Source organism: Hordeum vulgare, chromosome 5H (genome assembly GCF_904849725.1).
Source record: "Hordeum vulgare subsp. vulgare chromosome 5H, MorexV3_pseudomolecules_assembly, whole genome shotgun sequence".
Lineage (NCBI taxonomy): Eukaryota > Viridiplantae > Streptophyta > Magnoliopsida > Poales > Poaceae > Hordeum > Hordeum vulgare.
In genome coordinates, this window is record NC_058522.1 from 4,878,793 (window position 1) to 4,891,364 (window position 12,572).

Here is a 12,572-nt window from a genome sequence, read left to right on the forward strand (position 1 = left end):
ATCTCTTCATCAAATTGTTGGAATCCATTGTTGATCCTACCATGTATGGAGCTCTACTTCTCTTGATATCAGATCAGTAAAGGTTTGAGAGACTATAGCGATAAAGAAGGAAATAGATATAAGCATATAACTTAGAAATATTCCCTTTTACTGCACAAATAAGAAAATAAAGATCTCCACATGATAGGCGTGCCGGGATCCGTTTAGAAAATGTGTCTCAGTTTATCTTGTAAGTACGTATTCATGAAAAAGTGTCTCTACCAGATGGCTTGACAACAAGATTTGCATTCCATACCAGAGATTACAATATCAAGATACTCTGGCTGCTTTTGCAACCTTGAGATCATCAAAGCCTGAAAATGCTACCCTAGTGTGAGCTGCAATTTTCAATGTTCCATGAATTGCATCTATCTTGCCTTGAGATCATCCAAAACCGCGGAAGCGGCATTGCAGCCCAGGGCACCCCCATCACCCAACCGCCTGGGTGTGCGCCGCTGCCACAGGGGTTTAGCCCCTTCACAGGGTTCTGTAATCTGACATGTTTGGTGCGGAGCAGAAACAGATTGGCCATGATCGCAAAGGCACTAATTCTGAACCTTGACATCCCTTGGCAGGCCATATTAGAAAGAGAGAATCCAATCCCATTGTGCTGTGGAAGATGTTGTCTCCTGAAAAAAAAAGTTAGTTCACAGTGGTATCGATTTGCACGACATATAAAAGACGATGAATCTATATTATACAGTATGGAGAGAAGTTACCTGTTAAGCCAAACTCCCTTTCAAGACCAAGTAGGTATGCATGACAAAAATGTCCATACCAGGTGGCTTAACAACAAGGTTCACTGATACAAGATATTACAGAATCTCACACACTCTTGCTGATTTTGCAGCCTTGGGCTTGAAAATGCTACTCTAGGGTCAGGCTGTGCAACTGCCCATTTCCCATGAATTACATTGTTCAATCTTGCCAGAGAATTTTCCATCAAACAGCACAATCTCATCAGCATAGCCAACGCTCACATGATGAGAACAATGGTCAACCATGGATAAATTATATGACCATACAACACGGCGTCCAATCTGCATGTATCTCAACCTTAACATATACTGTACATCCAATCAGCATTGAACCTTAACCTTAACATATACGTACATCCAATCTGGTGATGGTACAATCTGAACTATATATATAATATATCCACATGATGGTAATAATATGAACAAGCACTCCATAATGCGATGTATTTTCCCTAATGTACACGCTATATATTTCCTTGTAACAAAAGCATAAAGAGCAGCAGTTCCATACGATCTCGGACAACGCCACTAGTTGTGTATTGCTTAACGCACTGCAAACGCGCGAGAGGTACCTGTAAAATGCTCGATCGACCCTAACAGCGCCTTGGAGGCACCAAAATGCCTCAGCCTATAAACACCAGGGGCAGCATCTTCAGGAATGGTCCACTCCAGCGTCGCAAAGCTCTCCGGACTGAGTTTCGAAGGCCTCGACCACTTGAATTGCAAAGACCAATCGTCATCGTCGTAGACAGGGATCCAGTCGTTACCATTTAGTCTCTCAACAAGGGCGAAGGTACCGTCAGTTAGAAGGTCATTCCGTGGACAGGCCGAATGGAATGTAGCATTCACGGTACTGCCCTTCCTGAAGTCTGAGTTTGCTTCGACGTCGGAGCTGACATCCCCAAAGTGAACACCAGGAGGAGTCGAGTCGAGAACGACGCCTGGCAGCAGTCCGATTTGCTTGTCCAACATGTCAGGAGGTAGGATGTTTGTTGCTGGGATCTCTTTGTTTTCAATCATAGCTGTGGCAAGTTTCTGAAAAGCTTGAATGTATGCACTCAAGGTATGGGGGCCGTACAAAGTTGACGCACCCTGCAAAACACATATTCACTCCAACGAAACTGATGAAACAATAACTGAAAATTCAGGTTCAGAAATGACAGATCTTTAGCAACAAAACATTAACTAAAGCCAAACTGGTATAATTGTGAACAGTCTCTAACAAAAACAGATATGTTGGTTTGCGCTTAAAAAAATTGGATGTGGCTGAAACAAATTCTGACGAAATTCAAATAATGGCACTCAAATCCAGTGCAGGCTTGCAAGCAAATCGAAGAGGAAGGACTAATATTCTGACATATCAAGATGGGGCAGGGACATATGGACAACATGCATTCACTTTATCTAAAGGCTGAGGGTACTCCCTCCTTTCCGTAAAAAAGGGGTAGCAACTAGCAAGGACATGAAAAACATCACAACGAGAAGTCTACTGATGGATGTAATCTGTTGTGGGATCCAGCCACCGGCAGGCTGCTCAGTTTTCTTGGGGTGGAGCTGATTGGAGATAGCCACTCCAGAAGTTCACGCAACAATAATTGTAATCAAGGGTCATAGTTCTATGAAACCGCTCCAGTCTTTAATATTTAATGGACTATATTGCCCATTTTGATTAAAGGGTTGTGTTTTGATCTCCACCGTCAATTTATTTAAGGGGGTGTACAGAAGCAAAGTTCACATACCTCGTATCTTTGGACCTGGTATTCTTCGAATGTTGTAACATACTGAGAATATGTGTTTGTCAGCCCCGCAAGAACAACGTGAGTGTTGGAATTAAATTCACCATTGCTGCCACTTATCAGTACATTTTTTATAGCATCGCGTAACCGCCTGCCAGCCATTGTCGTGAATTCTGTGCCAAAACATAATAAAAAATATTAGAGGAGCACTGACGCTTATTGACCATATGATTGCTAGCTCTGAAACCCAAGCAATTGCCTCCCACCTAACTACTGCCCGGGAAGACTTGGTGCTTGGCAGAGCTCAAAAACCTTGCTACGTAAAGCAAGTTCATTAAGATGGGAAAAGTCTTCCTTTTGTGTTGTGGACGTGTGGTCCGCTGAGCAGTCTCTAATAATTACTACTCCCTCCGTCTCATATTAGTTGTCGCTGAAATGGATGTATCTAGACGTATTTCAGTGCTAGATCTATCCGTTTGAACAACAACTAATATGGGACAGAGGGAGTATATACAATTTCACTTAGCTCTGCTGGCCTTACTGCCTTGAGCTATTGCTCAAGTGGACTACTTCTTTCTTACCTAGCAAAGCAAAGTGGGAAAATGATGCAGACATGCATGTTGCTGGTTTTGTTGAGAAAGAACGGTAACTCAAAAGAATGGGTAAGATGAGCATGACATGTCTTGATAGATAAAAGACCCTCCTGCACTTCTAACTGGGCAGACATAATAGGGTTGACGAACTGGAATATACCTCCAGGAACAGACAAGATAACCAGCTGACCGATTCTTATGATCTGAATGGGGAGTATCGCAGGCTGCAAAAGATTACAGAAGTCAATAAGATCAGGAAATAAAATTTGTGTTAACTCGGTAAATTGGTTTCTAGTTAGAGATTTTGCTTTGTGATTTTGACATGTTATGGAGCTTCACAACAGGTGCCCTGCAGTTCACAAATAACGGATCATTTGATCCCATCACGTCTACCAGAAAAACAGCGTTGTTAGAGTACGTGATGGGCCTGGGCCCGTTAGTCTTAGGGTTTGCTTAGGGGTCAAGTAAGCCTTACTTGGGAGTCAAGTAAACCTCTCTATATATGGAGAGGAGATGTATCAATCTAATCAGGCAAGAATTAAGAAGGAAAACCCTTTTCCCTCTTGCCCGGCCGTGGGAAAGGACCCCCACGGCCGGCTCTCTCGTGCCCTCACAGCTCTCTCTCTCCCGCTGGAAGAAACTAGGGTTCTACCGGCCCTCTGCCTTAGGTTATAAGGATAGGAGGGAGGTTGGAGGGGACGAGGGCGCCGTGGCCGGCGCGACGGCGCCGTCTCGGCATAGGGAGGAGGCGGCGGCGAGTAGAGGAGGCGGTGGCTAGGGTTAGGGTTCCGGCTCCTCTGGGAGCCGGGCAATAGAATTGTCTTATTGCTTAATTCCAAAAGAGCTGTTTACATCGGTTTATATAATCTCGATAACTTTGACTCTAAGATAACTAAGATAAATTGGACTCTAAGATAACTAAGATAACTTGGGCTAAGCCCCTAATATTATTAAGATAACTGGGCCAGTTTGGCTAACTGGGCTTCTCATCATAACATTTCTCCCCGCCTGCGCAAACAGCTCGTCCTCGAGCTGGATGTCTAGAAAATGTTGGCAGAATTCCTTGAGCTGCTCCCAAGGTGCCTTTGGAGGGTTGAGCTAGTCCGAAGTACGTCGTGCATCAAGGCCTGGAATGTCACCGGCGCATTGGAGAGACCGAAAAGCATCACCAAAAACTCGAAGTGATCATGATGGTAGCCAGAACGCAAGTTGAGCGTAGGGAATAAGCGTGGCCCTTGCGGCTTTTCCCAGAGCTCCGCCATGACCGGTATAGGAAAATTGACCCTCATCGTCATGGTAGTGAGAGCACGGTAATCGAGGCAGAAACGCCACAAGCCCCCGGGCTTGTGAACAAGGAGCACCGGTAAAACGTCGCCGTGCCGCTGCGGGAGATGAGCCAACAGGGGCGGCTCGGAGTCTGCTATGGCGGTCGACAGCTGAGAGGGAAATGCTGGAGAAGTGCCACCCTCGCCCTTCCACTGCACCATGCGCCCTTGACGCCAGAAAGTCATGGTCAGTGCGTCGAAATCCCAAAGGATGGGTCCGAGCGTCCGCAAGAAGTCGACGCCGAGGATGAAGTCATAGTCGCCCAAGTCGATGCCGACACACGTGATGGCGAAGGACTCGTCGCCGATGAGGATGGGAACCTGCTGCGCAATTCCGTGGCAGCGGAGACGGTCACCATTAGCCACGGTAACTCGGAGCTGCTCGCCGCCCGTCGGCTGGAGGGCCAGGCGTTGCATGGTAGACGCGGGCAGGAAGTTGTGTGTAGAGCCCGTGTCCAGGAGAGCTAAGAGGCGCTCCCCATTAACCGTCACTGGCAACAGCATCGTTGTTTCCGTTCGTATGCCGACAAGGGCATGCAGGGAGACCACGAGAGCGGTGGCTGACGTCGGGGCTGCCGCCTCGGCAAGCTCGGAGGGAGCTGTATCCTCCACGACATAGTCGTCCGCCTCCAGATAGAAGAGGCGCGGGCAGAGGCGCGGGCAGACGTGGCCTGGCACGTAGGGCTCATCGCAGTTGAAACATAACCCCTGGCGACGACGCTCGTTTTGTTCGGTCGGGGTTAGCCGAAGGAACGGTCGAGTTGCTGCTGTGGCGGGCGTCCCTGTCGCCGGCTGGGCAGGCTGGGTGGGTGCAGATATAGCCGGCTGAGGGGGTGGGCGAGGTGCCTAGGCCGGGAACGCCTGCTGCATAGCCACCGCCCGTTGCTCGAATGCGCGGGCATAGTACATGGCCGTCTGGATGTCCTGTGGTCCGCGCATCTCGACGTCCACGCGGATGTGGTCGGGGAGGCCCCCGACGAAGAGCTCGGCCCGCTGACGAGTCGTCACGCCAGGCGCGTGACACGCCAGGGCCTGGAAGCGGTCGGCAAAGTCCTGCACCATGGATGTGAAGGGTAGGCGGCCAAGCTCCGCCAACCGGCTCCCTTGGATCGGAGGCCCGAAACGTAGGAGGCAGAGCTCGCGGAAACGCTCCCATGGAGGCATGCCGCCCTCGTCCTGCTCGAGAGCGTAATACCACGTCTGTGCGGCACCTCGGAGGTGATATGAAGCGAGCCAGGTGCGATCCGACACTGGCGTCCGTTGCCTCCGAAAAAACTAGTCACATTGGTTGAGCCAGCTCAGGGGGTCCTCCGTGCCGTCATAGGTGGTGAAGTCCAGTTTGGCGAAGCGCGGCGGCGTGTGGGTAGGGCCGCCTTGGCGGTACAGCTCGTCGGCTCGGAGTAGTGCAGGGGTCGGCGCCGGGTACCCGTCGGGGCCGGCGAAGCTGGAGGGCCCGCCGTACTGCGGGGGTGGCGCCGGTGGCGACTGGATGTGCGGCGGCGCCGAGGCCGTCGTGTACACCGGCTATGACGACTCAGTCACCCAGGCCGGTAGCGGCGACGGCAAGGGGGGAAATCGGAGCTGGTGGATCGGCACCCCCGGCGCAGAGGTAGGGCGCGGCCCGGAGGTGGTTTGTGGCGGCGGCGGCAGCTGCAGGGTCGGCTACAGCGGCCCGACTGAGGGTGGCAGAGGCAGCTGCAGCGGCCAGGCGTGCGCGGCGGTTGCCGCCAGCAGCGGCTGCTGCCAGGGCGGCCAGGACGGGCCGGCGCTGGCTGGTGGTGGCGCGGCTGGCTGCGGCCCGTAGGGCGCGGCCAGGTATAGCCGAATGCCCTGGACGGCGGTAGCCAGGTCGCGGATCGCACCGGTCAGCTCCTCCGGGGTGAGGACGGCCGGAGGCGGCGCGGCAGAAGAGGCTGGCGCAGGCAGGTGCGGCCCGCCGGCCGTGGAGATCATCGGAGTGGTGGTGGGGGACGACGGCGCAACGGTGGAGACGGGCGGCGGTGATGACATGATCGAACCAGAGCCTCGTGATACCAAACTGGTAGAAACTAGGGTTCTACCGGCCCTCTGCCTTAGGTTATAAGGATAAGAGGGAGGTTGGAGGAGACGAGGGCGCCGTGGCCGGCGCGACGGCGCCGTCTCGGCGTAGGGAGGAGGCGGCGGCGAGTAGAGGAGGCGGTGGCTAGGGTTAGGGTTCCAGCTCCTCTGGGAGCCGGACAATAGAATTGTCTTATTGCTTAATTCCAAAAGAGTTGTTTACATCGGTTTATATAATCTCGATAACTTGGACTCTAAGATAACTAAGACAACTTGGACTCTAAGATAATTAAGATAACTTGGGCTAAGCCCCTAATATTATTAAGATAACTGGGCCAGTTTGGCTAACTGGGCTTCTGATCATAACAAGCGTCGAGAGTGAACATGCAGATATATAGCGCCTAAACATTAATCTCTAAAACTAAGAAACTCCCACAGAAAAAAATCAAGTTCATTACAGAAACGAAATTATGTCTTATATACGTATCAGGCTATCAGCCTATGCAGTGTTGATTTGATGCTGCAGCAATTGGTCCTTATTGATGGTGGCATTGGTGTCAGCTATTAAGTGAAATTGCAATTAAGACATTTCAGAGAAAGCGACGTAACAAGCCTGCTTATGATTACTTAAAAAAGAAAATCATACCGCCCAATCATATGGTTCCTTCATTTCACCAGTGTCTAGCAATATTGGTTTTGGAGCTTGGCACTCGACTTGCTCTTTCCCTGGTTTCTTTAGTATGCCCCCCACTAATCTCCAGAAGGGGTTTCCCTGATAATAGAAGGTGCACAATCAGTGAATACCATGTCATCTACAATTTTGAAGCAAGTGTTTAACTGATATACCAAACCTTGTCATCTCCTTGTTTGAAATCAAAAGCTCCAGGGCCATCTGTGGTTCCAGCAGCAAATGAAAATCCCATGGCTGCTGGGCATGTTTTCACCACCTGCTGACCTCCCGTACTCGTAGAAACACTAACTTCGAGTTGTGAGAAATCTAAGTAAGTGTGACGATAGTCAATTTTTCCTTGTAGTTCTTCCGAAGCAGAATTAAAGAGATCTACAGCCTTCAGAAATTGCCTATTCCCAATTATGCGGGTACTTTCGAACTCATTAGGATACCTGCAAGGCAGCAATATTTGAAAACCTCATTTATAAGGACTTGTTGCTGATGCTCATGGAAGGTTAATAACTTGCTATGCGAGAAGAATACCCTGGGCCTCGTCCATAGCAAAGTTCGTTCTTCCCATTACACGTGCTGTGATTGAAGTCACAAGGAAGGTTGGTGTCTATGCAAAATGCTCCCAGGACATTTGGACTAACATCTCCACAGTTTGACTGGCAAAATGCGGAAACAAATTTGGCATTCTTTTCTTGAGTGCTTCTAATGCGCCTAGTGATATTTGAACCTGCCAATATTCTGCCACCTGAGGCCTCGTAGGATGATGCTAATTGCATTAAGTCATCCGCTGAACAAAAGCAAACGGAGAAAATAATAGGTTTAGGAACAACCTAACATGTTCATTCCGACACACTATATATACAAGGCAAGAAGGATGGAACATACTTATCTCATCTGGCTCTGGTATTATTGTAGAGACTCTTCTCGGAAGGTGCAAAGATCCAAAATCATCAGAATTTGCATGACCTGTCTGCTTCGGAAGGCCATTTTGTTCAGCCCAGTCTTCCATGAAACGTGCAGCTGCTCCTTTGTTATCACCACTTATCAAAGAATTTGTACGACTCATTGATGTTCCGTGAGTCGCAAACCAATTAAAACTTCCAACTGGACCGAATTCATCATCCACAAACTTAACAAGGGTCATTTCTTTATCAACATTGTATCGATATTTGCTTCTCTCTTCAGCTGGATTATTCAGATACCCACTCGGGCTGCGATTCACACCAGCATCCAAAAGGTCACCTGAACATCAAACGTATGAGGTTGACAACAAAATCTTCGCAGCAACTAAATCTAAACTTAGCCGGCATCACAATACCATAAAGAGAGAGAAAAGAGTAGGCATTGCATGAGGAATTGAACAACCGGACTTATACTGCATTGATTATTATACAGATGTCATAGTGAAAAAAATAATTGCAGACAGACTTCAAGTAACATTTAAAGACCAAACTTAAACTAAATGACATTTTAAATCCAGGTGGAAGACACTATAAATATTACCAAACGTATGTGTTTTAATTAGATGTGAGATCAGTACAAATGGTAGTTTGGTAAGACATTAGTTTAAGACAGTGCAATTAGTTGCATACCTTTATTCACATAGATTTTCCCAGGACGGAGATTGTTATGAGCTTCAACAATACTTTGCTCAATGCCATCGACAATTACATCGAATGACTGGCGAACAAACCCAAGTGATGTGATAATATAGACTACATACTGCAGATAACCTCCAGGCCCAGCATGGGTATGGATGCCACTGATAGCCACATTATTCTCACTATAAAGATCACCGTACCTGCCAAATCGAGGCTTGCCAAGTCAACCCAACTTCATGCGCGTGCAAGGCAGAATCTAGTTTCTTATTGATGAAATAGACCAAGCGGATTATAAGACTTTAAATATGCCATTGAGTGCCTCTGTACAATATGAATGTGCATTATGAAATGGCTAAGCACGTTAAGTGACAGCACCTCAGTTCATATTATCTTAATAACGTACAGAAAGACACCAGCGGCTAATGATGGCTTGAACTAATATTTCAAGAGAGAAAAATGCACAAAGGATGATGAAACCATGCAACTGTATGCATGATCTACAAAGAGACGCCAAACATGCACTCAGAGTTGAAATCAACATTTCAGAATTTTCAGATAATTAATTCAGGAGAAGTTGCTTCTTACTACCTCACTTTTAGCCTTTCGAGCACCTTTATAGTCACAAGCTGTGATGCCATGCAAGCATCGAGATTCACAAAGACAACACGCTTTCCATCATCAGGCTCGGCGACAATAAACGCTCGTGACTTTAGCCTGAAGTGAATCCCTGCTGTAACCTGCTCAGCATTTGCATATCCCATCATGTTAACATCTGCCGCAGGCCCTGTTATGTCATAGCTCCCCAAGCCGACGAGATAAGGAGATTCTGAGAGCACCGGGCTGCAATTCTGAAAGAGACGCAGTAAAAGAAGACATAGCCATATCCAGGACAAACCAAAACCGCAGAATTGGTAGCGCAAGCAAGACGATGCCTCCATCAGGAAGGAACCAGGGAATGAAGTTGCTAATTAACTAGTGCAAGCCAGAAGCCTCGAGAGAACAAAAATATTAACTGCAGTCTGCAAAAGGGAAGAAAAGCCTGTTAAAAAATATCACCAAACATTCTATCATACTGATGCAAGGGAAAGGGTGCATACTAGTATCCAACAGGGTTATCAAGCTATAATGACACGAGTACATGTTAAGCTATCAATAAAGTGTCCCCGCAAAAAAAAAAATACAGTAGTGTGGCGTGGGCCAGGCTTCCGGATCACCATCTCCTGAGTGCTCATGGGAAAGCTGAGGTATGGCTTCGATTTGATGGATCCGACTGATATGTGGTCCATCTCATCATCTAGCAGGCGATGACATGTTTTACTAAAAAAAAAATTTAGAAAAGGATGTTTTACTAAATGAAGTAGGAGTTCTGAACTAGGAGGCATTAATGGCCTATTCTGTACGGGTTAATGGTTTGATGAACTGGGGTCCGTTTGGTAGGTAGATCTGGACTCTGGAATTACTAGTAGTGTATTAGCACCTAATGGACAGGGATTTTTTGGCTCTAGAGGCCCAGAGTACGCTCAATTTAATTCGCGGTTGCTGGATTACTGTCATGAATTATCAATTTCCCACTTAAATTCAAATTCTCTAAAAAAATCATGAAATGCACTTAATATTTTTTCCAAAAAAGAAAAAAAAATCTTTGAATTAGTATCATGAAATTCTGAGCTTTCTTAGAAAAGACGCAATACCTTGATTTAGTATCATAAAAACTCCTGGAATTAGTATGGTGGAGTCCAGACTCTCCCACTTACATTTTTTCAATTCTGATAAATCACAAAACCCACTCAATGTCATCCACTCCACTGGAGCACAAAATCTAGCACTACTGCCCCAGATCCAATTACATACAGTAATTTAACTAAACGCGTCGAGTTACACACACTACTGGGCCTGGCTGGAATGAGGTGAGGGAGGCGGACTGGCTCACCATGCGAACGGCGGATCTCGACCGGGAACCCCGCCCCGGGCTGGCTGCTGCACTGGCACAAAATGGTGGCCTCCGCCCGCCATTTAAACCCGCGCCGCCCCGTCCTACACGACACGGCTAGGCCGGTTGGGAACTCCAAGAGCGGGGCGCCTCGTGGTCGTAGCTCATGGCGGGCCGGCGACCTCGACAAGGGATCGAGGGGGGCACGGGGTGGAGCGTACAAGGCACGCCTCGGGATGGCGAAAGGGACCCAGCTAACCAAACAAACACGAGAAGGAGCTCGGCGCCGCGGGAACTGGTAGGGGCGTGGTGTGGACTGTGGAGTGGAAGGGGGAGCGGGGGAGGAGGAGGCGCGCGCACCTCTGAGCTCGGGGGGGTTGGACCTCGTCGGCATGGAGACGGCCGGACTGAGGAGGAGGAGGAGGAGGAGCGGGCGAGGCGTTGAATCGGCGGCGAGGATGACGACCAAGTGGGCAGACGCGCCGCTGAGACTTCGGGCCGGGCCTTCCACGCGTTTGGGCCCTCTTTCTTTTTCTTACTCCCCTGCGAACGTAAGATATTCTTTTTAGCAGTCCGAACGTCGTTAGAGTCGTTGGATCCCGATCAAACGCATGGCAATTACTCTGCGTTTTCTTCAACAGACATATATTTCGGTACGGAGGGAGCACATGACAACGTCGCTTTAGACCATAATGCTTAAAAAATTAAAATGCTTAAAAATAAATGTCGATTTAGATCATGGCAAATTCATTGTAACACTACGGGAGTTTTATCTTTTTTTCACATGACAACGAGGAAGTACTCACGTTCGTTAGGAAAAATCTGAACCGGTTTTTTAACATTTTTTTGGATGATCCACGTGTTTGCGTCCTTTTCCTTGGAGAGAGAGGGAGAGAGAGAAACGGGATGGACTCTGGGCTTTTGTAACGGATACTGGCCGGACCTGGTGTTACGTAGCTTGTAGGTGATGTCGATGAATTTGTTTTTTCATATATATTAATAAAAAAAAGTACCTTCTCCCCTTCCTCATACGCAAACTTCATTTCATTAAAACGGAAAGTAACAGTATCGAACATCAGTCATCATCCTTTTTTTCTTACTTCTTTTCTCTCCTCGCAACATCGATGAGGTGGTCATGTCGATGGGGTGTTGGAACAAGGTCTTTCTGGTCTCCTCTTACCTCGACCACATTCGATCCGGCACCAACGGAAGGTCTGTGCAAGTTTGTGCGGTCGAATCTAATTGGCTCTCTTCAGACCTCGATGGTTAGTGTGTCTTTCAAGAAAAGCAATTGGCCCTGGTGCTCCAGGTTGCACACATTGCTGCCATGTGTCATCTTTGTCGTGTGCTGGCAGATGGCAAAGAGCCTGTATTGCCCTTTTTTGTCTGTTTTCTTTGATTTCCCTACATTTTCACAGCACACATATATATAGTTTCAGACATATTCGGCACATATATTTCACAGCACATATATTTCCAACGTCATCATGAAATATTTAACAAGCTAGAGAACACATAGGCTAGCACAAATACATAGTTTGGCATAGTTCATCCATATATACATACATAAGTTTCACATTGTTAGTCAATACAAATAAAAAAACCGAACACTAGTAGTCCATCAATGCCAACTTCCATGAAGTGAATAAAATCTGCAAAAATTCCTTGTTTTTCTTCTTATTATTCCTTATTTGTGTCATTTTAGAGCTAACTTAGGTAATTATGTAATTTTGAGCTAACTAAGCTTATTATGTCATTTTGGAGGAAAATAGGGTAAGTATAGGTCATTATTAAGCTAACTTAGGTAATTATGTCATTTTTGAGCTAACTAAGCTTATTATATCAATTTGGAGGAAAACAAGCTAAGTATA

At 47.4% G+C, this 12,572-nt stretch overlaps 1 protein-coding gene across 2 annotated transcripts; it reads right to left on the minus strand.

The window, feature by feature from the left end:
- Positions 1 to 1,131: 1,131 nt before the first annotated feature.
- LOC123395581 (neutral ceramidase-like) lies at positions 1,132 to 11,224 on the minus strand. 2 transcript variants are annotated; one of them, XM_045090599.1, is made up of 10 exons: positions 11,062 to 11,224; positions 9,360 to 9,790; positions 8,763 to 8,971; positions 8,056 to 8,412; positions 7,702 to 7,957; positions 7,340 to 7,610; positions 7,135 to 7,260; positions 3,287 to 3,350; positions 2,537 to 2,706; positions 1,132 to 1,889 (listed from the first exon to the last, which is right to left on the minus strand). In XM_045090599.1, the coding sequence occupies exons 2-10, from the start codon at positions 9,707 to 9,709 to the stop codon at positions 1,341 to 1,343; spliced, it is 2,352 nt and encodes a 783-aa protein (XP_044946534.1). In that variant the 5' UTR covers positions 9,710 to 9,790; positions 11,062 to 11,224; the 3' UTR covers positions 1,132 to 1,340. The 2 variants fall into 2 exon arrangements, with proteins under 2 accessions (XP_044946534.1, XP_044946535.1); XM_045090600.1 differs by having other exon boundaries at positions 10,702 to 11,221.
- Positions 11,225 to 12,572: the final 1,348 nt, after the last annotated feature.

Excerpts from the sequence above, each read along its gene's own strand:
- LOC123395581 (XM_045090599.1), bottom strand. The coding sequence starts at position 9,709 with ATGGAGGCATCGTCTTGCTTGCGCTACCAATTCTGCGGTTTTGGTTTG. Across the intron at positions 7,958-8,055 it reads ACCAGAGCCAGATGAGATAA|CGGATGACTTAATGCAATTA; the intron begins GTATGTTCCATC and ends GCTTTTGTTCAG. Across the intron at positions 7,261-7,339 it reads TCAAACAAGGAGATGACAAG|GGAAACCCCTTCTGGAGATT; the intron begins GTTTGGTATATC and ends TTCTATTATCAG.